This window comes from Macrobrachium nipponense, chromosome 31 (genome assembly GCF_015104395.2).
Source record: "Macrobrachium nipponense isolate FS-2020 chromosome 31, ASM1510439v2, whole genome shotgun sequence".
Lineage (NCBI taxonomy): Eukaryota > Metazoa > Arthropoda > Malacostraca > Decapoda > Palaemonidae > Macrobrachium > Macrobrachium nipponense.
In genome coordinates, this window is record NC_061093.1 from 46544875 (window position 1) to 46570360 (window position 25486).

The 25486-nt window shown below is 35.1% G+C and overlaps 3 protein-coding genes across 8 annotated transcripts in view; 2 read left to right on the forward strand and 1 right to left on the reverse strand.

The window, feature by feature from the left end:
• Nucleotides 1-1637: 1637 nt before the first annotated feature.
• On the reverse strand, nucleotides 1638-8182 carry LOC135206947 (zinc finger protein 84-like). 3 transcript variants are annotated; one of them, XM_064238473.1, is made up of 3 exons: nucleotides 8048-8182; nucleotides 6953-7157; nucleotides 1638-3074 (listed from the first exon to the last, which is right to left on the reverse strand). In XM_064238473.1, the coding sequence occupies exons 2-3, from the start codon at nucleotides 7133-7135 to the stop codon at nucleotides 1797-1799; spliced, it is 1461 nt and encodes a 486-aa protein (XP_064094543.1). In that variant the 5' UTR covers nucleotides 7136-7157; nucleotides 8048-8182; the 3' UTR covers nucleotides 1638-1796. The 3 variants fall into 3 exon arrangements, with proteins under 3 accessions (XP_064094543.1, XP_064094542.1, XP_064094544.1); XM_064238472.1 differs by having other exon boundaries at nucleotides 8018-8167; XM_064238474.1 differs by lacking the exon at nucleotides 8048-8182 and adding an exon at nucleotides 7855-7980.
• Nucleotides 8183-9475: 1293 nt separating this feature from the next.
• Nucleotides 9476-18346, forward strand: LOC135206948 (trafficking protein particle complex subunit 2-like protein). Its single transcript, XM_064238475.1, has 5 exons — nucleotides 9476-9764; nucleotides 12158-12327; nucleotides 14504-14591; nucleotides 15146-15225; nucleotides 17251-18346. The coding sequence occupies exons 1-5, from the start codon at nucleotides 9732-9734 to the stop codon at nucleotides 17291-17293; spliced, it is 414 nt and encodes a 137-aa protein (XP_064094545.1). The 5' UTR covers nucleotides 9476-9731; the 3' UTR covers nucleotides 17294-18346.
• Nucleotides 18347-22841: 4495 nt separating this feature from the next.
• Nucleotides 22842-25486, forward strand: part of LOC135206949 (serine/threonine-protein kinase unc-51-like) — a 335180-nt gene continuing 332535 nt past the window's right edge. For all 4 annotated transcript variants that reach the window (XM_064238477.1, XM_064238479.1, XM_064238480.1 and 1 more), the window contains exon 1: nucleotides 22842-23223. In XM_064238477.1, the coding sequence (XP_064094547.1) occupies nucleotides 23134-23223 (90 nt within the window). In that variant the 5' untranslated portion in view covers nucleotides 22842-23133. The remainder of the gene's footprint in view (nucleotides 23224-25486) is intronic.

Genomic DNA, 25486 nt, shown 5'->3' on the forward strand with positions numbered 1-25486 from the left:
TTGCACTCTATAAAATTATATTTCTTCCATGGGAGAGAGCATGGACCATGTTGCCGAGGGATGATAAGGGGATAGGCCTGAAGTAACCATGGCAGTATATCAGCTATCATAAGTTCTGATTTGAAAAGGCTGAACATTCAAGAAAACATGTAGAACAGATAGCAGTGTAAGTACTTGGGTAAGAAGAGAAATGTTAAGACTATAGGGGTAAAGCAAGGCAGATGTATTGCAGAATGTGTGCATCAACTTTTTGCCTACCTTTTACTCCTCTGTAGGACTATAATATTCATAATTGGACAAGATCCACTCCAGGCAGTCAATAATTATGCCGTCCAGCTATCTCCGAGTTATGTTCTATTCGGCAACTAAAGATGGTGATGATATAGATAAAACTAAATCAGCCGATTGTTTTAAGAATGTGAAAACCAGAACACAAATGGCAGATAACTCTGTTCATGTTATAATACGATAATATGATAGTTTTACATGCAATATGATTAGATACAGCAAAACAAGTTTTTTTAAAATTATTCTCATTAGAACACACACACACACAGACAGAGAGGGAGAGAGACTGTTGCCCCAGTTAAGTTGTTACACTGACAGATGTCCATTATCTCAAGTAAAATAATAGTTTTGTATTGAGAATAATTATAATTTTATTAAAACTTGTTTTACTGTATCTAATCATATTGCATGTATTATTACCATATTATCATATGAACAGAGTGATCTGCCATTTGCATTCTGGTTTTGTTTACATTCTTAAAGTAATCAGCTGATTTTGTTTTACTGATATCATCACTGTGTTTTGTTACCATATGGAACTTAATTCAGATAAGTTTCTTTTGTGAATTATCAAAGCTGGCTTTAAAAATTCCAGGTACTTTATTTATAAACATAGTAAATTAATAAAGTACGTGTGTGATTTTGCCAGTTTCAGATGGTGCTTTTGCCTCCAAAGCATTTTGCAGTCTGCTCATTTTTAGTAAATCTCAGTCATTTTTTACTTAAGAATCTTGTTTACTAAAGGCCAATATTTCCTTAGCAGTATTTTATAATCAAACTAAAGGGTTTTGTGATATCAATAGTTCCTCAGTTATCCATAATGGGGATCTAGTACCTCCAACGGGTATTACTCTGCCAATAGTGACGTCACAGGCGCTGAGCATTTGTCATGATGTTTATCATTATTTTTCCTAAGGGAATACAAAAGTATTTTTTTGCAATGGTTAGCTTTGCCAAACATTTTAAAATCTTGAAGATTTTATGCACCTTTTGTATGATAATTCCAATAATTATTGGTTTTATTTATATACCAACAAAATTACATCAACTGACTGCATTATTTAAAATCTAATAAATTTAGGGGGGGGGGGGGCAATCTTATGTGGCAAACATACTTCTAAACATACGTTTTTACATGAAAAATGGGGGGTCGTCGTCTTCGCCTAGTTGCCTTGTACGGTATCAATTTGATTGTCCCATATTTTTTATTATTTACTTCATATCCTGTATCATTTACTTCATAATACATATTACATATATTTTTTAATACAATACCTGTTGACAATATATCCAATATATAACACCCACGGTCAACATTTTCTTAAGAAGGAATAAGTATACAACAATAATGTATTACACAAATAGCTTGTATTTTTTATAAGTTAGCATTAGAAAATGAAAAACTAGCATACTTTACATTTTTGTTGGAAGCTTGTTTACCAAGTGGGGTGATTGACATCTGCATTATAAGTGATTCGTAAGTGTGAGGTTTGCTAAGGGACCTTTAATCAGCAAGAGAAAGTGTGCTCTGATAACTGCTCAAAATTTTCAAAACTGATTTCTACCTCCCTCACTTTTCTTTTCTCACATCCAGGTCTATGTAATGTATAATCATCAAGTGTGAATAGAACTTTACAGATATCACAATAAATTTGTTCAACTGGAGGAACCTCTGAAGACTTCCTTCTGTGGTTGCGGGTTTTGAGATGATTTTTATATTTGGCTTCTATAACAAAGGATACATTACAGGAAGTGCAATGGTAAGCTTTAGTTTCCTTGGTATGACATTTCATGTGATTTCTACAGTTAGATAGGAAACGAAATTGTTTTCCACACTCGCTACAAGAATAAGGCTTATCCCCCGAGTGTATTCTTTCATGACATTTCAGATCATCCTTTCTTGCAAATCTCTTATCACAAACAGAACAGATGTGTTGTTTTTCTTTACAATGCACTAACATATGTCTTGCAAGTCTTGACTTGAGAACAAACCGCTTCCCACAGATCTCACATTCATAAGACTCAAATTCCACCAAATGATTTTTCTCATGAATTTTCTTGTCCCTTTGACGCAAAAACCTTTTCTCACAATATTCACACTGGAAATCCCTCGTATTGTTGTGTATTGCCATATGTTCCTTTAGTGAAAACTTACTGCATAGTTTTTTATCACAGATACTACAAACATAATCATCTGTGTGTTGTTGCTTATGCTTATTAAGGTTAGATTTTGTAGCTGTGTGGAAATCACATACATCACACTTGAATGACTTTTCCTGAGTATGAGTGACCATGTGTTCAACTTTATGACTATAGGCACGAAAAGCTTTACCACACAAAGTGCACTGGTGCTTTCTCTCAATTTTGATGTCGGTGTCTCTATTCTTTCTCTTTGAGGATGCCAGTGACACAGCTTTAGCAATAATACTACTTTCATTACCTTCCAAACCAGTATCATTGAACACTAACAGACCCTGCTTGTCTTCATATTGTAAAAAGTCACACTTCATGAAAATCTTAACAGCCTTGCTGAAGCTTTTAATGACATCTCTGCATGCTTCAGAGAGCTGATACTGAAGCCTTTCAATATATTCAAAATGTTTGAAACACTTCTCGCAAACTACATTACTAGGTTGCTGCACTTCAACAATAGGTTTTTTCAGGATGCAACATAATAAATTTATCAGAGGTTCAGGATTAACTCTAGACTTGCCAAGTCTTGTAAAAGTACTAATAGTAGCCCCCTCGCTACCACATGTTAAACATACTTGCTTTTCTGATGAAATCTGAAAAAAAGACAAAGTGGGAGAAGAATCAATGGAGGGAACAAATTTAAAAAAAAAAATAAATTTTAAGTATCCTAAAGTGTGACCATTAAATTAAAGAAATAGACAAGATATGAGATGTACAAGGGAAACAAATTTGAAGGTAAACATTAATAGGTACTTTTGTAAACATAAAAACTAAAATCTTAAAAGAGTATATAGTAATGTTTGAAGCCAAGGTTCCTTTGACAGGTACATCTTATGCAATCTAAAAATTGTCAGTTAATGGACAAAAATTCAATGAAGTTTGGGACAAGCAAGTGCACACACAGTAACTGTAAAATCAGCTTTTTTTTATAACTTAAAAGGAGATACTAACATGTATTTACTGTAAAGTTCTATTTATCTGGAATCCAAGTACTATCCAGAAACTTAAGTATCTGGAATGAAGATTAATGTAAATTAAAATTCTATGGTTACAAGATCCTCTCAGTGTTCTGAAGTTATTCGCCCAAAAGTCTCAAATAAAAAGGAATGTGCTCTCTCTTAAAGCCAGGTTTTTGGATAGTTACAATATGTATCACTACAGTGAAAAACAGTCAAGGCTTACTTTCAATATTTGAATACGGAAACAGTGCTTGTCGTATTATTTTAGGTTTGTATATAACACCATTCTTCAAGAGACGTAAATTTTATGAATAATCATCAATATCCCTGTTTTGTATGACAAAATAAGCATCAAGTTACAAATAATGCCAAAAGACTACATCTCACAAGTGCCAAAAATGACAAATTTGTAATCAATTTGTGCTTTCATAGCAAACAAACCTTTGGTTTTAACACTAAGATAATCTTGTAGTGCCAGCTGGAAACTGTAAAGCAAGGAATCTGTGGCATCTGGCAACATGTATGGAAGAAAGAGAAAAGGGTGTTGTGAATGTGTCCTCTGTCCTAATTGCTTGGGGTCTTTGTACAAAGTCAGGAACAAATTACAAAGCTGCCAATGGTCCACTTCCAGGGTCTATGATTTCCCCAGGCATAAAATGAGCCTCATTGACCAATCTCAAAGAAGTACATGCCAGCAGAAAGACTATATTCAGAATGAGATCCAGAAAGAAAGAGTCTTAGAGGCTTCACAAGGCACTCGACAACAAAAAGAAATCCACAAGGAGGTTGAGCTACTCAGAAGGAAACTTCCTTCAAAGACTGGATAAGTTTCCTCAACTCTAATAAGAGAGGACAGATGTAATTCCCGAATAGGAAAATGAACAAACTTCTGCGATGACTATAAAGATAAGCCAGCAAAAATGAAGACCTGAGTCAACTGGATGAATGACTCCTCTGCACCATCTACCAGAATTACATACTCCACTTGGGCTGTTTGCGACTGCTAGTTGCAATTGTGCAAGATCTCTTATAGAAAACCTTAGTTAACATGACAGAAGATGTCCAGTTTTTTTAGGAAGGAATAGTAAGCTCCTGTAGTGTTACAATATTCTGTTTAAAAGAGAACCATCAGCAACATCTTTGAGCACCTATACATGACAAGTTTCTCTAGCACCTGCCTAAAGAGGCAAAGCAGGAGGCTAAAGAAATTAATTAAATAATTCCCAAGATGGTGGCACCTTGGATATCTTCTAAGCTAATGAATTCTACTTGGTTACCCCAAAAGTAATTACCACTACCATGACCTATTGCTGCCAAACAGTCATGCAGGCTCCAATATCCAGGGACTATTACAATTGCAGGACCAGATTCCTTGGTTAAGGCCATCAGACAAAGCAGTGCACTGCTCAAAATGAACCATGACATTATGCCAAGGTTGTTTATGTTTACACTTCATGAAACAATATAAAAAATTTGTACATTAACCCCAGCTGAGTGCTGACCTTGGTCCTTAAGAATGGGACACTGTCAAGGTGCCAGCAGTCATACTTGTGTAACTCTTCATGCAAAAGCACAGACTGAACACCTGGAAGCATATGAAAATGGATTTTACTTAAATATGAAACATCCTCCTCCATCTTGTAACACCAAAGATCTCATCACTAGACATTGCAGTAGGTGTGCATTCCACCTTGTGTCAATAACTGAGGAAGAAAAGAGCAAGTGGGATTCTTACTAAATGAGTGACTGTGATCCTGCCACCACTGAAGAAACAAAAATAATCTTGTAAGGCTTCTACTTTACAGTCTCCCAGTATAGACACCAGTTCTTTGAAAACTGCTGCTGAAAGACACCTTAACCTCAAGCACGAGTATTCTCTGAAAAAGCACCCTACTTGGCCAGAGAATCAGAAACCAACTAGAATTGTTGGGCCAAAGACATCTTGCCCAATCAGGGAAAAGATCTCCTGTTTCTGCCTTTATGACAAACTACCAAATGGATAAAGTCCAATTCTCAAGTGACAAGAAGTCAAGTATAACAGAAAACTTGTGGAAATAGAACTAGAACTCCAGTTACTGACACCACCAGTCGGTTGCTGAGAATTTCTCCAGTGCATACCAATTCAATGTGCAGATGCCAAGGACTTGAAGTGACAATTGAAGGGAGTCTAACCAAGCATAGGAATCAAAACTGAAAAGCCAGTCAAATGGAGGACAGATAATTCAATGATGCCAGGTGATATCAATGTGGAAATGCCTCCTTGAACTGTTAGATACTGATTCTCTTGACTGTCCAACTCCTGTCCCCATCTATTACCCAACAAAGGAAGATGACAGATTCCTAACTTTGCTTTGCGCAAGGTACCATGGATAACTATATTATATAGATACCAGGCCATCAAATTTTCTCAAGTGTCTGTCTCAGGGTCAGCAATTCCGCATTTATCAATCTGAAACCTCTTGAAGCCATGGTTGAGCATCGCAAAGTCAACAATAGTAGTAAGGGTGGGTCTTGTCTCCAGCAAAGGGTGTCTTAACATACCCCTTACCAGGAGGATTTCCCTTCAGTCAACCCCTTTTCCTTGAGCTGAAAGCATAAATGCGGATACATGGTACATTTTCCACCTGGTCAGTGCAGGATAAGAAATTCCCAACAGCATGCCTGTCAATCACTGACAATTAGCTTGCAGAAGAGTATGCATAACTGACCACTGGGAACTTGTGCTGGCTATCAACTACTGTCTCAGAGGTGAGTGTCATTAAACTTAGTTCTCCCTTGGGTTGTTTGCATCTTTCTAAGAAAAAGGCATCACTAGTAGAAGACAGGCAATGTTACTAACAAGGGAACTGATGACTGGAATAGTGAAAACAATCTTTCTGACCTTGGTGAATCCAACCAGTAGGTTGTTGTGCTACATTAACATTCTAGTTTCTCTAAGTTCCCTACCTTATTGCTGTTGTGTAGTTCAATACAATGGCTAATATGACCTGTGATATGAAACAAAAAGCTGTCAGACATAAGACTGCTTTTAGCTCTGGGTAAACTGTTCTGTTTAAATGATGAACTCATGACCTACTGATTTGGGTATTTGTGAACACTAAGTATGGAGACAGCAGTAGGGAGCTTTTTGGGGGAGAATGCAGTCTTGTAGTAATCAAGTGAGATTGCCTTATCTTTCAGTAGAAAGTTAAAAAAATGAATAAAGTGAATGAGAGAGATCTGCAGAGATCAGCACTGAATGGGTTATTGCAAAAAATGCTTTGCACTTTAGCCTATATATAAAAATGTTATACATAGCAAATTTTTTTATCAAATGCAGGAGAAAATTCCACTACAAACAAAATGTTACAATAATCAATCACCGTAAATAAAAATACTAAAAATACAAACTGAGACTCAAAATTTATAAGTTACAAGTTTACTGTACTAGGTATTAGATGATTATTTGCCTCAAATGTACGTTTTAACTTAATACAATTCCAACTTTGTACTTGACCATAGTGTATTCTTACCTGAGCTGCATTAAGTACTTGATCAACAGCCGAGCTAAAATCTCCATGAATTATATCAACTGATGAATTGCAGTGTCCTTGAACTATATGTAAAGAAGAATCACAATTTATTTCATAGTCTTTGTTTATGGTTACTTCCATTTCTTTTTCCCTACTTCTTCTTCTGTTTATGGTTACTTCCATTTCTTTTTCCTTATTTATTCTTCTGCAAAGTAAAAAAGATATATAGTAATTATGTTTAGAAATGGGAGATAAAAGACAACAGATATCACCACCATAAATATGTAATGTGCACTTCCTGTTATCTGTGTGTATTTTGTGTTCCTAGAAATATAAACCTATGAATCATCTAAGCAATCCAGGCCTCAGAGTAGATGTCCAAGGTTTGGTAACTAGTAGATATTAGTTCTCTAGTTTTCGTTAGCTATTTGGCTGCCTTGGACACAGACGCCCATTCCACTTCTAGCAGATGCAGATCTAACAATTGTGAAGTAGTAAGTAGTAATCCCGGTTCTAAGTGTTTTTAAAGATTGTGTAATAGGTACACCCCTTTATGTCACACAAAAATGATGTAGGCTACGTAGCCCTACAACAATCTGAAAACTAGGGTAGCCTAAATATCAATACCAGAGGCCTTTAGGTTAGGTTAAAATGAGAAAATCCAGTTACGTACATAGTAAGAGAGACACCCCTGCCCCCAATTGTGTCTAGCCTATAAATTAGCCGATAGTTTAGAAGTTTGGTTGCTAGTTAGGGATCAAAACAAGCCAGGGCTTAACGAACTACTAGATTTAGGATTAAGAGACAGTTTTCGTTTTCCCCCACATAAAAACATAGCTTCCCATCATTGCTCTTAGGCAAAGCGGGAGGGGGTAATGGGTTAACCGAACATTTAGAGATACCTATGGAAATGAAGGTCAATTCGTGAAATAACCGATCACTGAAAAAAAAACGCACTTTATTAGCCTCTACCTAGGTTAAAAAGTGACATTTACCAGACCACGAGCCTTTATCTCTACAATATTAGCCTATCGTACTAAAAGGAAACGTGTTATAATAATTTACCTAATAAATTACAAAGTAAATCACTGTTACTAATAACTTTCTCAAAATAACGGTAATCTGGTTTCTGGTCACAGGGACAAACGCCACAAAACAAACGGTCTTCTTCTACCCTCCCGTACTGTGTCTCCTAGACTCGCTTTTTTCCAGTGCTGCGTAACCTTAATTAGGTAGATAACAGTATGTTGTGAATCTTACAAAGGCTTGATAAAAAAAAGTTGTTTTTAATTACATTAATTCTGTAATCACTTCACTACAATCTTGAAATCAAATAACACAAATCTGCCCAATTTTGAGAAATGAATATTATGATCAGACATATTTGAACCCAGAACAAATTGTACGTCAGGTGAGACAGCATTTAAGTATTGCGAACCAAGACCATACAACAAAATACCGCCCGAAATGAAAATCACATAAGAAGAACGCAAATTTAAAAGAGAACTAAAGACCCATATTTTGTAGAAGCTACGATACTGACGAGAAAACACGAAAAGACAATTAAATTATAAAATATAAAAAGACACTTATTTGAATACGTACAAGAGGCCGCCAGAGAGGAAATCATCCCTGTGAAGGTTTTTAAATAAAACCGAAAAAGTGAAAACCCACTGACTGAGACATTCCAAAGAGAGGAAATATATAGCTTACGTACGATGCTAAGGCCAACATTGCAGGACTCAGATAATGCCAAATGTTAACAAACAGGAAGCAAATATATCACAATGCCACTGACCACTAAGGACACATTTGAACTATGCCTCCTGAAGTACAAAAATAGCTGATTATTAAATTAATTTTAAATAGGCATTTGATTATTAAGACCAGTTCACACAGACCCATTTAGGCTGTCATCGTTTCCAAAAGACTAGAATATTATCATTGTACTACCATTAATTATTTACTCGGGAATGGTAAATGCGCTACTGGATAGACTTCTCATAAACAATAACCGGCATATTTTGCGAATGGATGAGGGCATGAGAGCAAGTGTGGTATCCAAATCCACTCGATCTTAGTTCAGCTTTTGGTACAGATGTATGTAACCTAAATCTAAACGATTTAAGATCCATTGGAACTGAACCTTTTGTGTGTTTGCAAGACTGTTATGCTAGCACGGCAGGGAGCACTGTGTTCAGATTGGTAATTCATATTCAACTTTTTAAAGATTATTATCTACGAGTGGATTGTCAAATATACTACAGAGGCGTTGGTTAAGTTCAGCCTTTTGCGTATGACACCCAAACATTTCTCAAATTCTGAACAACCGGCATTGAAGATACATATGAGAAACAAATACTGCACTTTCCAGTATTATAATAAGTATGGCGTTTAAGCAACTAAAGCAAAATTAATATAAATTTGAATTTATGTAATTATGGAAAAATAATTTAAGAACCCTTGTAGGCTGTAGCTTAGTCCTGATAACAAATAAGTCTTTCATTTGGGTGTGCAGATGATCAGTAATTTGATCTTGTACAGTGTGACGTTTGCTGCGGAACGTAGCCAAGTCCTGCGAAATTTGGAGCACTAATACAAATATAATTAGACATTATATAAGTCGAGTGAAATAAACGATTTTAAAAATATAAAATTCTGGACGCCGTTACAACGTTTACGATCCTCAGCACTACTACACTGAGTCCAGTGACGGATCAGCCTATCTTATCGTATTAAGTCGTGATTATCCATTAAAAAGTATAGAATACTGGAGAAAATGGCTGTTTGTGTATCTGTCATCGGGAAAGAGGTAATAATGTGTTAAAAAAGTGAATGAGAGTTGATATCCTAGAGACATCCTAGCCTAAGTAGCCTAGCCTATAGTAGGTAGTACTAGTAGTAGCCTAGATAGGCTACCTAGGTACCGATATTCTAGTAGTGGCCCTGGACTAACCCTGCTAATCTAGGTAGTATGTGGACTTGTTATCCTAATTTGATAGGCAGGACTCACAACTTTTATTGGTTAATCTAAGCAATATAGGTAGTAGGTAGGTAGTGGCGCGTCTGGTATTTCTTTGGGAATTGCAGTTTCCTATAAGCAGGTAGTACTAGGTATTAACAATTTTCCATTAGTTTTTGGCAGTCGATTAAATTAACCTGTAATTTCTTAGAACTCTATCCTATTGTAAGGGGGACCCATTTGGAATGCGGGTTTTAGGGTAAACGACTGAGTGGCGACGTAGAGGCCACCTCTCTTGGAACGCAGCCACTTCCCGCCATTAGGTATTTCGTAATTTAGGAGAAAACACTTAGCTACATCGAGAGGAGCGTAGAGGTCTCGGTGTGCTGCCTGTATGGGCCACAACTCTTGACTGATGTTCATGGTAGCGAGTTCAAGTACTTTTTCAGGAAGGTGGCTGCGCTCCGGGAGAGGTGGCCGCTACGTTGCCGCTTGGTCATTTACCCAACCTACCTACTTCATTCTTTGGGTAGACCAACCCTTTTTGTTTACCCTCTCCTTATAAAAGTCACATGTTTTATTTCCATGGGTCATGCCCTGCCTTGCCTAAAAGTAGATCAAAGACATATTTTAACAGGTATACATCTAGCCTAACTTTTCCTTAACCTAACCTGCCTCAGGGTGCCATGTTCTAATCTGGCTAGAGTAATTTTGCCCCACAATGGACCTCCCAAACATGAATTTTGCATAGTAGAACGACAAGTACTCTGTTCTGCAGTAGGTTAGCTATTGCCCTGTCCTCTGATAAGTATTCCAAAGGCTGTTGTTATAGGTACTGGTTTTAGTTGTATAGCTAGGTATAGGTATTGCAGGATTCCAGTTCGTGTTAATAAACTTGACCAAATAACTTGTGAACTTCTCCCGATGTATTTTTTGGTTGAGGAACATGTATGGGATGGGATCTCAACATAGTCTATGGCAGTGCATGGTCATGATCACTGAAGGCTGCCACTGATGTTCAGTTATGCCTGCACAGTTAGCCAGTGCAAGCAAATCTCCACCACTAACAATACAGTAGACCCCCCGTATTTGGGGGGATGGGTACCACACCCCTAAGCGAATAGCTAAAACCCCTCCAAAAATGCTTACATTTTGATGGTTAAAACACAAAAAACACTCTAAAATGCTTGTACTTTAGTTATTTTAATAGTTTTATTACAAAAAGTGCATTTAGTAAAAGATATGAAAATAGAGTAAGCTGTGAATATTTCTCATTGAAAAATAAGCGATAGGCAAATTTTCTGCAAGTAATTGGTATACTGTGCTCCCCCACTTTTATGCATATAGGTTACAGAACCTGCCATGGAAATGCAAAATATTCCTCTAAAAATGCTCGTAACTCCCAAATACCCAGTACCCCATAAACTAAAATGCTTATGACTGTCTTATTTTAATATTTCGCTGCTTGATTTGATTGTTCAAACAAAAATATACCTTATATTATCATACTAAAACCATTTAATATCATTTCAAACAAAAATACACCCCAAACCATCATCCCAAAACATTCTAAGACATCTTAGATTAACCCTCTTACAACTGTTACTCTTAAGTATATATGCCCCCTAAAATGCATATAACAATGACTTACTAATTTTAAAATGTTAATATTAATGTAAACAGCAAAACATCTATAAAATGTTCATTACAAATTAAATAAAATCTGTCATACAGAATGTTTAACAACTAATCAAGTTACCCCTGTACTGTATACTTAAGATAAACCGTTTTCTCCCATAATATTGAAGTATTATTCCTTTTAATATAATCATTAATTATCTTTTTTGTGTATAATAACACTAGAACTAATGACTGTATTTTTTCAAATTGTGTATGTGACTCAATACTGAATTTTATGATAAAAATTATTTACAGCATACTTATAATGTAGTTACCGTATGTATCTGGTAAGCTCACTCCAGGTTGGGCCCTAAAGGGTTATATATCTTTGGAAAATTTAAGTGACAGGAAAAATTGTATTATTTTATAACCTGAAAAAGTAGGTTTCCAAGAATTTTTAGAAGCATCCAAAATTGAATCAAAGTTTTTTGTTGTTTTCAGTGGTTGATTAGCAAAACTCCTATTTCATGGCAGGTACATTTGATTTTTTTTATTCAAAATTGTTGCTTTCTGTAATAATTACTATTTGTAATTAACCTAATAAATAAAGTTATTTTTCACAGAATAGTCCACTGTATGTTTGGGTTGGTAGTGGAAGGGAGGAGTTGCACTTGCATTACCTAGCCCACACTGCCTTAGATGTTATACAGGAGAAGGTTGCCGCAGTCAGCAAGACTCCAGACACAAGAGAGCTCTATCTTGGACTTTTGTATGCCTCTGAGGAGTATAAAGTGTATCCTTTTTAATTTTTTAACACTGCTGTTAATGTGTTTTAGTGACCAAAGCTTAAGAACTGTGTATATAGGAAATGTTTTGTTTATGTAATTCCAGAGCTCTTAAGTAATGTAAACTGTACCTACTGGCTTTTCTGTTCAGTTCAGCATTGTTCTTTTACATCAGATATTGTACGCTACTGTACTGTGAAACAGATTTTTATTCAAGAACACTGCAAGTTTATATATGATACAAATTTTCTTCTATATTATACTTAGCTGTGACCATTTATCAAAATATTTAACTTAAAGGATGGTCTAATCTTATCCAGTCAGATTTAGATGAAGGACAGTGTGTTACTTGTTAAAAGTTATTATTGCATGTTGTTTTAGGTTTCTAGATATACTTTATCTTTTGTCATGTTTTATTGTAGGTAGAAATGCTGCTTATTATGTAAGTGTTATACCCTCTGGAGTGAGTAGAGTTTCAGCATGTTTGAATGTGAATGGGGTAATTTTTCTGTCAGGTGTGTTGTGATTAAGGCCAGCTGCCAGAAGGATCAGTAGAGTCAGCCAGTGAGATCTGAATGAATAAGTATCTCTCCAAGAAGACCATTAGACAGGTATTTCATAAGACTTGACTTAATCAATCACAATTCGTTGCTGCAAAAGTTATGCATATAAAGGTTTTTAGTGGATTGTGAAAAACCTCCCAGCTTTTCAAGCCTTTCTATAATATAGTATATTATATTATAAATAAATTAGGAGATCATGTACTGTGGGTATATCAGATTAACAAAAAACCATTGTTTTCAACCATATCCTGAATGTCAAAGCTGTCACAGTTATTCTTGACATCCCATAAAAAATATGCAAAACATTGCAAGCTCTCGCTGTGTTGTCTCAACCAATGAGTCAATCAGTCATTTCCTGTGGCACCCATGGGGATGAACTCATGCCGCTACATTCAGTCCTGGCTAACTCTTCAAGATCTCCCTGGCACTCATCTCTTGCTCTCTCCTCATTGTCCTTAACCACATCTCCTTTGGCCTACCTCTTCTACAAAGGGCAATGCAGGAGCCTTTTACACAATTGAAGCAGAATATAGGCAGTCTCCAGGTTACGATGGGGGTTCCGTTCTTGAGACGCGTTGTAAGCAGAAAATCGTCGTAAGCCGGAACGTCGTCAAAAATCCTAAGAAAACCTTACTTTTAATGCTTTGGGTGCATTAAAAACTATGTAAACTGTATTCTTATTGCATTTTTCATAAAAAAAACCTTCAAATATTGATTATTTTGCATTTTTGGTGTCATATTTCTTCTGCCAGATGAGCGCTGTAGGCATAGTAACCCTGGAACATGCGTCGTAACCCTGGAAATAATTTCTGATGAATATAATTGAAGTGCGCCTTAACCTCGGAACGTTGTAAGCCGAACCCGTCGTAACCCGGGGACTGCCTGTAGTGGGAACAAATTTGAAGGTTATCAAGTGAAACTCCAACTCTCCTTAACCTAAATTATTACCTACCTTAATATCACAGTACGAAACTTTCTCAATCTTATCCCTATCTCATCAAACCTATCCTCCTATCCGTATAGTAGGTTCACTTTTTGGTACATTCCAGTCAAGTGAGTGTTGTTCACATACCTGTACGCTTCCCAAATCTAGGTTTAGTTATGATGAAAGGATAGTACAGACACCATCCTACTTACAAACATTCAACTAGCTAACATTTGGATTCAAACAAACAGGATCGCAAATTACAATTATATTCAGAGCGCTTCCCTTTGCCGCCTGTAAGTTCAAATTTTGTTTTGCGCACCTGTTCTGTACACTATGTACAGTGTACAGTAGTATTGTGTTTTAGGATGAAAAACATAAAAATACTATACGTATTTGATTTTATATCGTACTGTACTTTATAAACATGATGAGTACAGTAACCAACTTTAAACAATTAAACATACAAACGGCTGTCTGGAATGCAACTCGTTTGTAATTAGGGTGGTGTCTGTACGTATACTTAATGATTTGTGAGTGTGTTTGTTGGTAAGCATTAGTTGATTGAATGTTATATATACCACGTATTAAGGGTATATAAGATTATGTTGCTTTAAGATCATGTTCACAGCAGAATTCTATGTGTTTTATTTTCTGAAGGTCTTTGTCAAAGTTTTCCTTAATGAAACTTATTAGTTATGGATATACAACAAACACAAGAATAAAGTTTGTCATCATAACTGATGCGGGTAACACAACATTGCGAGATAATGAAATAAGAATGGTAAGTCATATTTTTACTATTTTAGATTATGAAATTTAAACGTTTACTCTATTATCAGTTTTGAGATCCAAAATCTCATGCTTATTACCAAAATTTTCTTAATTACTTAGCTTTTATAATTGGCATATCTTAACAGTATTATGTCTGCTGCTCTTTTATTCCTTTTTTTCAGATTTTATATCCCAACTACGTACTTGTGCTAACTCATATTATTAAAGTTACTTTGTGAAATTGAAATTAATTCCTTATTATTTTAATTGTAAATGAAGGCTGTGAGTCAGATTTTGCAGTTCAATACCATAAATTGTAACTGAATTGTGTGAATGCATATATGAAACACATCATAACTTACTTATGCTATAAGACATAGATTAGGGAAGCTCTGAATTCTAAAATTACATTTGGCTAAACCTCAGGCTCGGCTACAGTAGATGAACATTCCATTGTCTAGAAGAAGGCCTTGTCTTTTCCTGTAATTTTAGTTCCGGTATATCATTACCTATTATGCTGATGAGATAGTTTTCAAGATATATTAAAAATTTCTGTTTTTTCAGATGTTCAGACGACTTCACAACATGTATACAAATGTTGTATGCAATCCCTTTTATATTCCTGGAGAACAAATAAATTCAAGGTATAGTATAGTATATAGTACTTGATAATGGTACCTATATATTCTGACTTTTTGAAAGATTAATATGGTCGTTTACCAAGATATCTTCTATTTCACACCTGCACTTTTGTTAAAATATTTCAATCCATGTAAAGTGTTATCCATTACTTTCTGATGTGTTGTTGTCCACTTAAACTTCTTCGCTACTTTTGATTGCAGCAAGGCCATTTTCAAATTAAAGGATCAGATTTTAAAATTCTTTGCTGTCTCCTATGGATCCTGGTGACTTTGATATCCAGGTTGTGATGACTTAGGAAATGTCTTGAACCACTGAAGAGGAAGCCAGGTTTTGCCTTTTGCCGCAGTAGACAAGATAGGTGAACAGCGTACAGCTTCCTTGCATAACTGGACCATTAGGGATGGCTCTGGGTTTAATATCAGCATAAAGCTTAAGGATCTCTAGTCTTATCAATACATTATCCAAACTCTCTTTGTATGGTCCCACTACAAGGTTTCAGGTGCACTGAACACCCTGCTTCAACACAACTAGTACTATACACTTTGAGTGAGGGCAGCCCTCTTATGAAGTATGTGCTGTTGCAATCTCAGAAGCTGACTTGAATTTCATCAAAATGTTGTTAGAGGTGTTCTTGATATCTGCATATCAGAATGAACCAAAGAAATGAGTATTTCTAATAGGAAAAGCAAGCCATGGAATAAAGATAATGATGAAGACTAGGTGACATTATTGGAACCAGTATGTTATGACTGAATCCTTAAGGAAACATGTGTTATAACCTTGACCTGATTTGTTGCCAGTATTAAAAAGGTTGCAAGGCCCGGGTATTGGTATCAGGGATATAGGAATCATTGAGAGAAGCTATGAGATATGACAGCTGCTGAAAGTGGTCTTTTACCAGCAGAAAATGTTCTGTAGATCAATTGGGACACTGTGGCAATGGAGGCTGGACTAGAATTCACAGTAGATTTGTAAAAGGTAAAGGTTGCATCCAGAGAGGCATAAAGTTGACTGATGCACCAACTTTACTGGCCAGATAGCCAAGGAACAAGAGTACTCAAACAGAAGAGAAAAACTTTTATCAGCATAGATATGATTCCATCAACATAGGGTTCTGTTGCTAGTTCAGTGTTTCAGGGACCAAACTATTTATCACCCCAGAGAAAAAAATGCTAATTTACTCATTTGAAATGCTCATAGACTTGGAGAAAAAATAAAAAGGAAGTTGAAAATCTTTGAAAATGTTCTGAAGGTCCTAGAGGATAATATATGTTGTAGGAGACAATTATAAAAGAGTGGTCAGGAAACACAAAAGAAAAATTTTTATTGATAGAATGATTAGAGGTAAACATATATAACCTTGGCTGTATTGTCATTGCAAAAGGAATGCATTTTATGTCGAGTGACAATTTATCACATTAGGATCAGAAGAGGCAAGGGTATCAACTCTGCATACTTGTCTTGATTTGATGGAGCCACAGGGAGTGTTGTTGCATACTTGTCTTGATTTGATGGAGCCACAGGGAGTGTTGTACATACTTTCAAGGCTTCAAAAATAGAACATTTTCGTATGGAGCTTATTGCCACAGGTATTTCCTTCACTTTTTAATGAATGGCTGCAGCAGCAGCATTGCCAAGAGTGGAAACAGCAAGGTTTAAATGCTAATGTTGGTAGATAACAGTTTATGTCAAAGAACCATTTTATTTTATCAAGCTTTTCAAAGTTTTCTAAACATTAAAAAAAAAAGTGTGTTCATTCGTGATTGATGGGGAACATAGCGAACTTATTTTTCTTTACTTGTAGGTGTTTATCATGGAAATAATTTTGAGGAAATGCTTTATATTTTTTAGATGAACCTTTATTGGTATAGTAACATTATATACAGTATTAGAGTATATTTAGTGTATTTCGTGTGTAGCTATGGGCAAATTTTATTTCAAAGATTTCCATAATGCTAGTAAATTTGTGCATTTTGTGCAGATTTCAATATTCTACATTATTGTTGTATTTCATTCTTTCTTTTCAGGGAATTTGACAAAGGAATATCAGCCCTGGTTGCAGGAAATTAGAGGGGCTACAAAAATATTGTACATGGATTAAATATTTTACAACACTTCATTGTAAACTAGATGTTTTAACTTAATTAATCAATTAAATTTTTGTGTAATTGACTGGTATTTTGCAACATTAATTTTTTGCATTGTAAATGCAGAGAATGAAAGGTGTAGATATATAGAGTAGCTTACGTTTTGTATAATTTTGAAAAGAGAGTAGAATATTGTCCTATCCTAGTAAGGCAAATTACTTGGGAGCTAATTTATCATTGGGCCCTGGAAGAGAATATTGAATGGAATTGAGATTTTAGATTTACATCTTCATGAGAAATGATAGGCCAGCACTGTTTTGTCATAACCATTATTCAGGCCAGCACTCTGTTTTGTCATAACCATTATTCATATTTGTAGTAGAATTTGGAACCAACTATTCCATTAAGATATAGGTTTGCTGCAGTGCTCTGTATTGATTATAAAACTACAGTAAGTACTTGGCAGATTGCAGCATTTTTTAGTTATTGCTCGAGGTCATTAGTAACAATTTCCTTCCACATGTCTTGCCTCTTAGTAACTTATTCCATACTCTAAAATATAAAATGATTCATCCTAAACATGTGTAATTCACAGCTGTGTAATTCATATTTTAAACTAATACAGTGTTTACAGTAGCTCACTGTTATGCAAAAGCTTTCTGTGGAACTTTCAATTAGTAATTTAACATACTATTAATATTATATCACAGAAACTGTACTGAAACCATTCTGCATTTATTGAACACTTGGATAACCTTCTTTGTGCAAAGGAAATAATGACTTAGTAAATACACTATAGTACTCTATATGTTTTGAAAATTTGAGTTTCAGTGGGCCCATTTTTTCTCGAGCTTCTAACATTTATAGTTTTGAATCTCAGAGGGTTATTTTTTATTTTATTATTTTTTTTTTTTTAATTTGATGGATGTTAATAAATGTGTTCTTACTTTAGTTATATGTATTATATTTTGATATACTATGGAATATTTTTCTTTATAAGTAATAACATATAACTGAATAAAAATCATTCATATTATTGCTGGTTTTATTTTTTATTCAGTTAGTGATAATTAATAATTTAACCAGACTGCCAAACTAAATGAACTCTCATACCTTCGTATCCATAGTAAAGTATACATAAACTGAATTGTATGTTTTGATAGTTCAAGTGGAAAAACATATTGTAATGCAGCACTGAGACGTCAATCCCTTTACAAATTTACTTATTTTTTTGGATTGCAGGAGAGCGAACTACAGTACAGTGTTTTTAGAAGTAGGGTGATTTGTGATGGGCCCTAGTGCTTGGGAGACATTTCAACCACCAAATCAATTTTATAACCTCACGCTTTTATCTTATAGCAATAATTAGCAATAGTCAAGGGGATGGCCAAAGAAGAGATGTGCCTCTTGAAGGGCTCCAAAACTTAATTGTTCTTGTAATAAGGTGTGAGGAACAATGAAGTCCTAGTTTAATCAGTAGAAAAAAGGTGTAATATTAGAACAAGGGTTCTCAAACTTTCTAACTCCTTGACCCCCTTATGAAGTTTCAAATTTTCTATCGACCCCCCTAGACTAGCATTTAATATTAAAAAAAAAACAATATTAGAATCAATTAGAGTAGTATTAGTTTAGTACTTGACATTCAGTATGATAAAAAAAAGTAACACCTAGTAAGAAAATATGTTTGGAACTTTAGATGTACGAGTATATGTAACTTAATTCTCCGACAGGTTAGTTATTCGTCGACCCCCTTTTGACCCCTTGACTATTCATAGACCCCTTGGATGATCCTATTGACCCCAGGGGGTCGATATTGACCACTGAGAACCCCTGGATACATTAGACAGGAGAGTCCAGGTGAACTACTGTAATACTGTATAAAAGTAGATGAATACAAGACCTAAAGACCACTTAGTTCACTTGCTTGTCTAATGGTTTTAGTCATACGCCTCAGTGGCGTGGTTGGTATGGTATTAGCGTCCCACCTCGGTGGTTACGGGTTTGATTCTCGGCCATTCCATTGAGGAGTGAGAGATGTGTATTTCTGGTGATAGAAGTTCACTCTCAACGTGGTTTGGAAGTCACGTAAAGCCGTTGGTCCCGTTGCTGAATAACCACTGGTTCTATGCAAGGTAAAAGCACCATACAAACAAACAAACAATGGTTTTAGTCACAAAATATCCAGAAGAATAACAGTGACTTTATTTAACAGGTTCATGGAGAAGACGTTGTAAGCTTAGAAAAATAACAAATTCCTGTAATCTTATATACCATGAAATCCTAGCCTCTGATGGGGTAGTGCCATCAGTGGTCCCTCATAAGTTGTACTGTAGGCAGTGAAAAAGGGTTTTTGCAGATGCAGCGTTCCTTTGAACCCTAGCTGCACCCACCTTTTTTTTTTAACCTGTAACATTTCTCTCATTCTCCTGTCAAACTATCAATTCATAGTACAACCGCAAGGTTTTTGTCAGTTTTACCTTTAGAACTCTGTGCTTCATCCCATTTATTTTCTGAATCGCTTTATCTTGCAGTTTAACATTTCCAACTTATTTCCTGACTGTCTTAACCACTGAATGGTCAAAAGTGCCCCAGTGCTTGACTTTATTGCCCAGATATCATGATATTGATTCATTTATTCATGTAACCCCAACAGCTGCAGTGGTTAGGAGCACAGTAAGTACAGCATAGAGAAGCTAAGATACCTCAGATGGTAGTAAAAAGCACAGTGGATGGAAGAAACTAAGAAGACCTAGAGGTCAATAGTATAATTTCATGAAGAATTTACTTAACCTGGATAGCAACAATCCACACGATGGTTGTAGCGAGATATTCAAAAGAGATTTTTTTATTAGTACCAGCTGAACATAATGAGACTTGTAAGCCAACAAAGCAAACAGCAATAAACCATTTTTAACCTACATTATATATATATATATATATATATATATATATATATATATATATATATATATATATATATATATATATATATATATATATATATATATATATATATATATATATATATATATCTAATAAAAGGAGCCATAAAAACACCAAAAATAGAGAAAAAGTACTATATTTCAGAGACTGCAGTCTCTGAAATATAGTACTTTTTTCTCTATTTTGGTGTTTTATGGGCTCCTTTTATTAGATGGAACTCTGTTGTTACAGAACATTTTTACCAGTCATATATATATATATATATATATATATATATATATAATATATATATATATATATATATATATATATATATATATGAGTCATATCACATACCATGATTCATATACATATATCGAGCTACAAATGTCCTTTAATATCTAATTCGCTCTACCTTGGAATTAATATATTTTCATATACTATGTTAATCGAAGGAGAATTTTTTAGTCGATAAGAAATTCGTTGGCTCACGGAGGCAAACCATGGAACCAACAAATTCAGGACGCACAGTGAAATTCTCGTGGTAGCTATGTGGTCTAGAATGCTTCACTGTGGATCCTGAATTTGTTGGTTCCATGGTTTGCACCCGTGAGCCAACGAATTTCTTATTGACTAAAAAATTCCCCTTCGGTTAACATATATATATATATAGAAAATACATTATTTCCGTGGTAGAGTGAGTTAGATATTAAAGGACATTTGTAGCTTTATATATATATATATATATATATATATATATATATATATATATATATATATATATAAAGGTTTTTTGCCACGAAGGAAAAAATGAAAAAGCAAGATAGCCAAGTACTTTTGGTCCTGTTCGGACCCTTTACTGAGGCAAACTTTGCCTCAGTAAAGGGTCCGAACAGGACCAAAAGTACTTGGCTATCTCGCTTTTTCATTTTTTCCTTCGTGGCAAAAAACCTTTATTTATGCATAGCATCACGTTTTATATACTTCGTGATCAAGTTATTCATATATATATATATATATATATATATATATATATATATATATATATATATATATATATTATACAGAGAAATTATTTCATGTAGATTTGTATTCAATTTTGGCAGCACACTTTCAATGTAACTCCATTGAGCAGATGTTTTTGTTTGTATTTTTTAATAAAGCTATAATATGAGTTGGTTGATCACTTTACATGGCATCAACATACGATATGACATGGTTTCTGATACCAGAAATTATATTAAAAGATTTTTTATTAGTAATTCTAGCAGGTGGGTGGAGATGTTTATCTGTCTGTTTACAATGTAAGGGACGAATCTGGCCTTTTAGGAAAACTTCTGTTATGCATTTGTGGTAAAGAGGAATTCAGGCTGTATTTTCATGTAAATGTCTTTTTAGAATTTGTGATATCAAGATAGCCAGAGGAAACAATATCTGTATACGATCAGGACTCACAGGTTTAAAATAGATGTGAAGGGAATTTAACATATATGCCATTTGCAGTGAATGTGTTGTTGATTTTAACGTAACATTACTGAACTCGTTAAAAAAATCAAAGTGCTAGCAATTGCTCAACTGTTGAGGAGTTGGAGATAAAGAGTACTGTATGATAACGGGGGAGAAAATTTAGGATAAAAACTAATGTAGGAACAATAACAGGGGTAAAGAGTTGAACAATAGTTGGATTATGCAAGCAGGTAAGAAAATATTGCAAGAGCAATTATTAAAATGGGTTAAGAAGTTGTTCGTTGTTAATATAAAAGTCATGTTTGTTAGATGATTGTGAGATGGCATATTATTAAGAAAAAAAAATGATTCATTACATTCCTGAAACCAAATAAAAGACTTAGGTTAGCAGGGAGAGGCTACAAGTTTGCAGGACATGTACTCAATAAAGAGGCTATAACACTTACAAACACTTGACTGCAGTGTTTGGATCAAAATTAAAAGCAATTGATTTGTTTTTCTTTTAACACCGAATAATGAACATGCATCTTGGCATATGAATTTACTGATGAGAAAAAACATCGCATTTGCAAGGAAAATTATTGTGACCGCATTGTGTAATCTATATGCACATATATTAAACGATTAGGTAGTTTCTTCGACTGGAACAAGAACTCTAAACGGTATAGCTAATACGATTTCTCATGATTGCTTTGGGCGAATTCCTAGAAATGTCTTAAAGTGATGTTGATGGAATGTAGATTTTTCGCAGTGTTGTAATTTTTATTGTTTTCAGTTATAGATATAGAAATTGTATCATTTTACTGAATATCATATTGTGAAACTAAAGTTATTTCATGTTACGCAAACTGTGTATGTTTATTTGAATATCGCGCTTTCATCATATGTATTACAGCGCAGCTTTGTTTACATTCGGTAATAAGAGATCTCTAAATTCTGTATAAGTGATATAAGTGGTTCTGTTCTTATTATATATAGTTATGAATTAATGATAAAATGTGGCACTTAATGCAAATATGTTACTTCGTAAAGGCTTGTGATAAAGATTATTGTGCACGAACTAGTTTACCTTGCGTCTACAGCGACTAGAGTGGGTGTTACACGACATAATCAGCTGATCGGAGCAGACGACAGTCAGTTGAACTTCATACGTTCAAGGGAGAGCATTACATGAATCTTTCCGGGCTAGTTCGTTAACTAGGTGAAAAATCCTTTGCCATTCCTTATACGTTCTAAAATACAGTGAGTTATATCTCCTGACGCTTAACGAGAACCATGTCAGTGAAAGATAAAAGCTGTTAAGTGGGAGTTAAAGGAGGGGTCGCGTTGGTCTTGTATTGATCCAGCCAGTGTGGTGGTGAAGGCCCATTCCGGTGGCCATGGTGGTGGAGTTGTAAAGTGGATTTCCAACCACGACAGAAAGCCCGCACCGCCATGGAGGTGGTTGGGGAATACGAATACAGTACCAAAGACCTTATAGGTCATGGTGCTTTCGCCGTAGTTTTCAAAGGGCGTCATAGACAGGTAGGTGCAAACAGAAATCGTATGGGGGTGTTGGTGTGTGACGTCAGGATTCGGTGGTTGTGCTGTCAGGACATGTGGAGTCTGCGCACCATAACTCTCAACACAATCATCCCAAACACACCCACTTTTGGAAATAAAACGGAGTTATTTCAAACAGATGTTCATGCTGACACCAAGTATATTTAGATTGAGACTAGTTTCATAAATGATTCGACCGTTTCGAATAGACTGACTTGCATAGAGACAGGTTTAGGTAATGTTGCTGTAAGAGTGGGATTTAGGTAGGTACTAGTGAGGATTGGATTTGGTACTGCATGACTACTATCGGATGATCATGCATGACGAACCCTATACTTAGGTATATAGGTTGATGCAATATGGAAATCTTTCTTGTGTGTTAAAGCTATGTATACTTAGTAGTCGCACGTTCGTCGTATCTACTAAGTGTTTCCTATCTTTTACTTTGGCACCAGACGAAAAAGGGTGAGCCAAGAGTTGTGACATTTGTCAGCCACCCGATAGGTTTAGGCCAGACAATAGGTTTTGATAGCTTAAGTTGTTTGACGTAAATCAAAATAACTAGACTACGTTGGTGGGCCCACGATAGTTTTAGTTTATGTAATCGATAATAAACTACGGATTTTTAACTAGGTTGTGGTTATGAATCAAACGTTCTCAATTTGACGATGGGAATAGCAGTTGACGGTCATCAACGTTTTGTTAACTAGGCTAGCTCTGTTGTAAACATTTCCTTGTTCATCGTTAGACTTGGTTTGAACCCATTACTAATTAGGGACATTTATAGAAAGATTGGAATCAGTAAGCCTAAGACGCATTTGCAGTTTTAGTATAGTACTACCCCAATAGTTTGCAATCTGAACATCAAAAAGACCTGTATTCATTTGATACCCATATCAAGAACAAACAAGCTTAGAGACTGGAGGATGTATATATAAATATATATATATATATATATATATATATATATATATATATATATATATATATAAATATACTATATAGGTAGTATGTAGGTTACAAACGTGTGTTGGGTGTGTGTGTGTGTATATAAAGTCCGTGTATAAACATAGCCACATAACCTACTAGCCTATAGCCTAGTTCACATATTATAATGAGACATTTTATGTAGGTGCTAGCTACATATTAAATGGTAACATTCATGAGGACCATATTTATTAGCCAGGAACAATGATGGTACAAGTAAGTTCAATAACATTGGTATGATAGATTAGTGTTTGTTTTATTTTTTAAGAATGTTATGGAATTTAAAGCTAGATTAAATGCAACTGAATATAATTTTGGAGGAGTTGAAGTGGGACAATTGCTTTAAGTATTTGATGTTTGGCACTTTTGTATTGTATTTCCAGTTCACGTCCCCCAGTCGGACAGTCGTACTACCTAGTTCTCAGTCTGTACTGTCTTTTGGGGTAGAAGGCTTTGATACATTTCTTTGTTATACATGCTAAGTTTATTTTAATGTGTTTGTCTTTAGTTGCTCAAAAAAAAAAAATTGCATTCTATGAAAGCTATCGAAATTTTGGAATGCCCGTCTGTAGAGGGGTGGGGTGGGGGGGGGAGAGGTTTTTGTTTTCTTTTTATATTCCAGTTTGATCGTCAGCAACAAACTTGCATCATAAACTTTTGAAGTAAAATGTGAGTTTTTTAAAAGTTTCTTTTGTTTTGTTTTTAAAAACAGCATTAATTTGCATTGCCGTTATTTAGCTAGCTCATTGTGCTTGGTGTAAAAATTTTTTTGATAGTGTGATCATTTTTGCTTTCACATTTTCCATGCACTTAGTCTGAGATGTGCTGGAGGGATATTCCTAACCATGTAATACTTTAATCAGTGAAGTTAAAACTTGGTGGGATTGCATTTTTTTTTTTTTTTTTTTTTTTTTAGCAGGATGAAATTGCTGTTGTTTCATAGTCTATCGTTCTATGGCAATTTCATCACATTTGTTTTCTTTATTTCTCATGCCTTTTTTTTATTTACTCTTCCCGTAGTGGACTGTTTTTCCATTTGGATCGTGGCCTTAGTCATCCCAGTGCTTGGCATTATGCCTAAAACCCATAAAAGAGAGAGCTCGTAGAATTCGGCTTGTCCATCTCTAGTGAATAAGGAATTGTAGATTGTAAATCAACTTTTTTAACCAACAAGGTCAGCGTATTGTACTAGAGTCAAGAAATCAGTTTTACGTGTTATAGCTCTCTCTCTCTCTCTCTCTCTCTCTCTCTCTCTCTA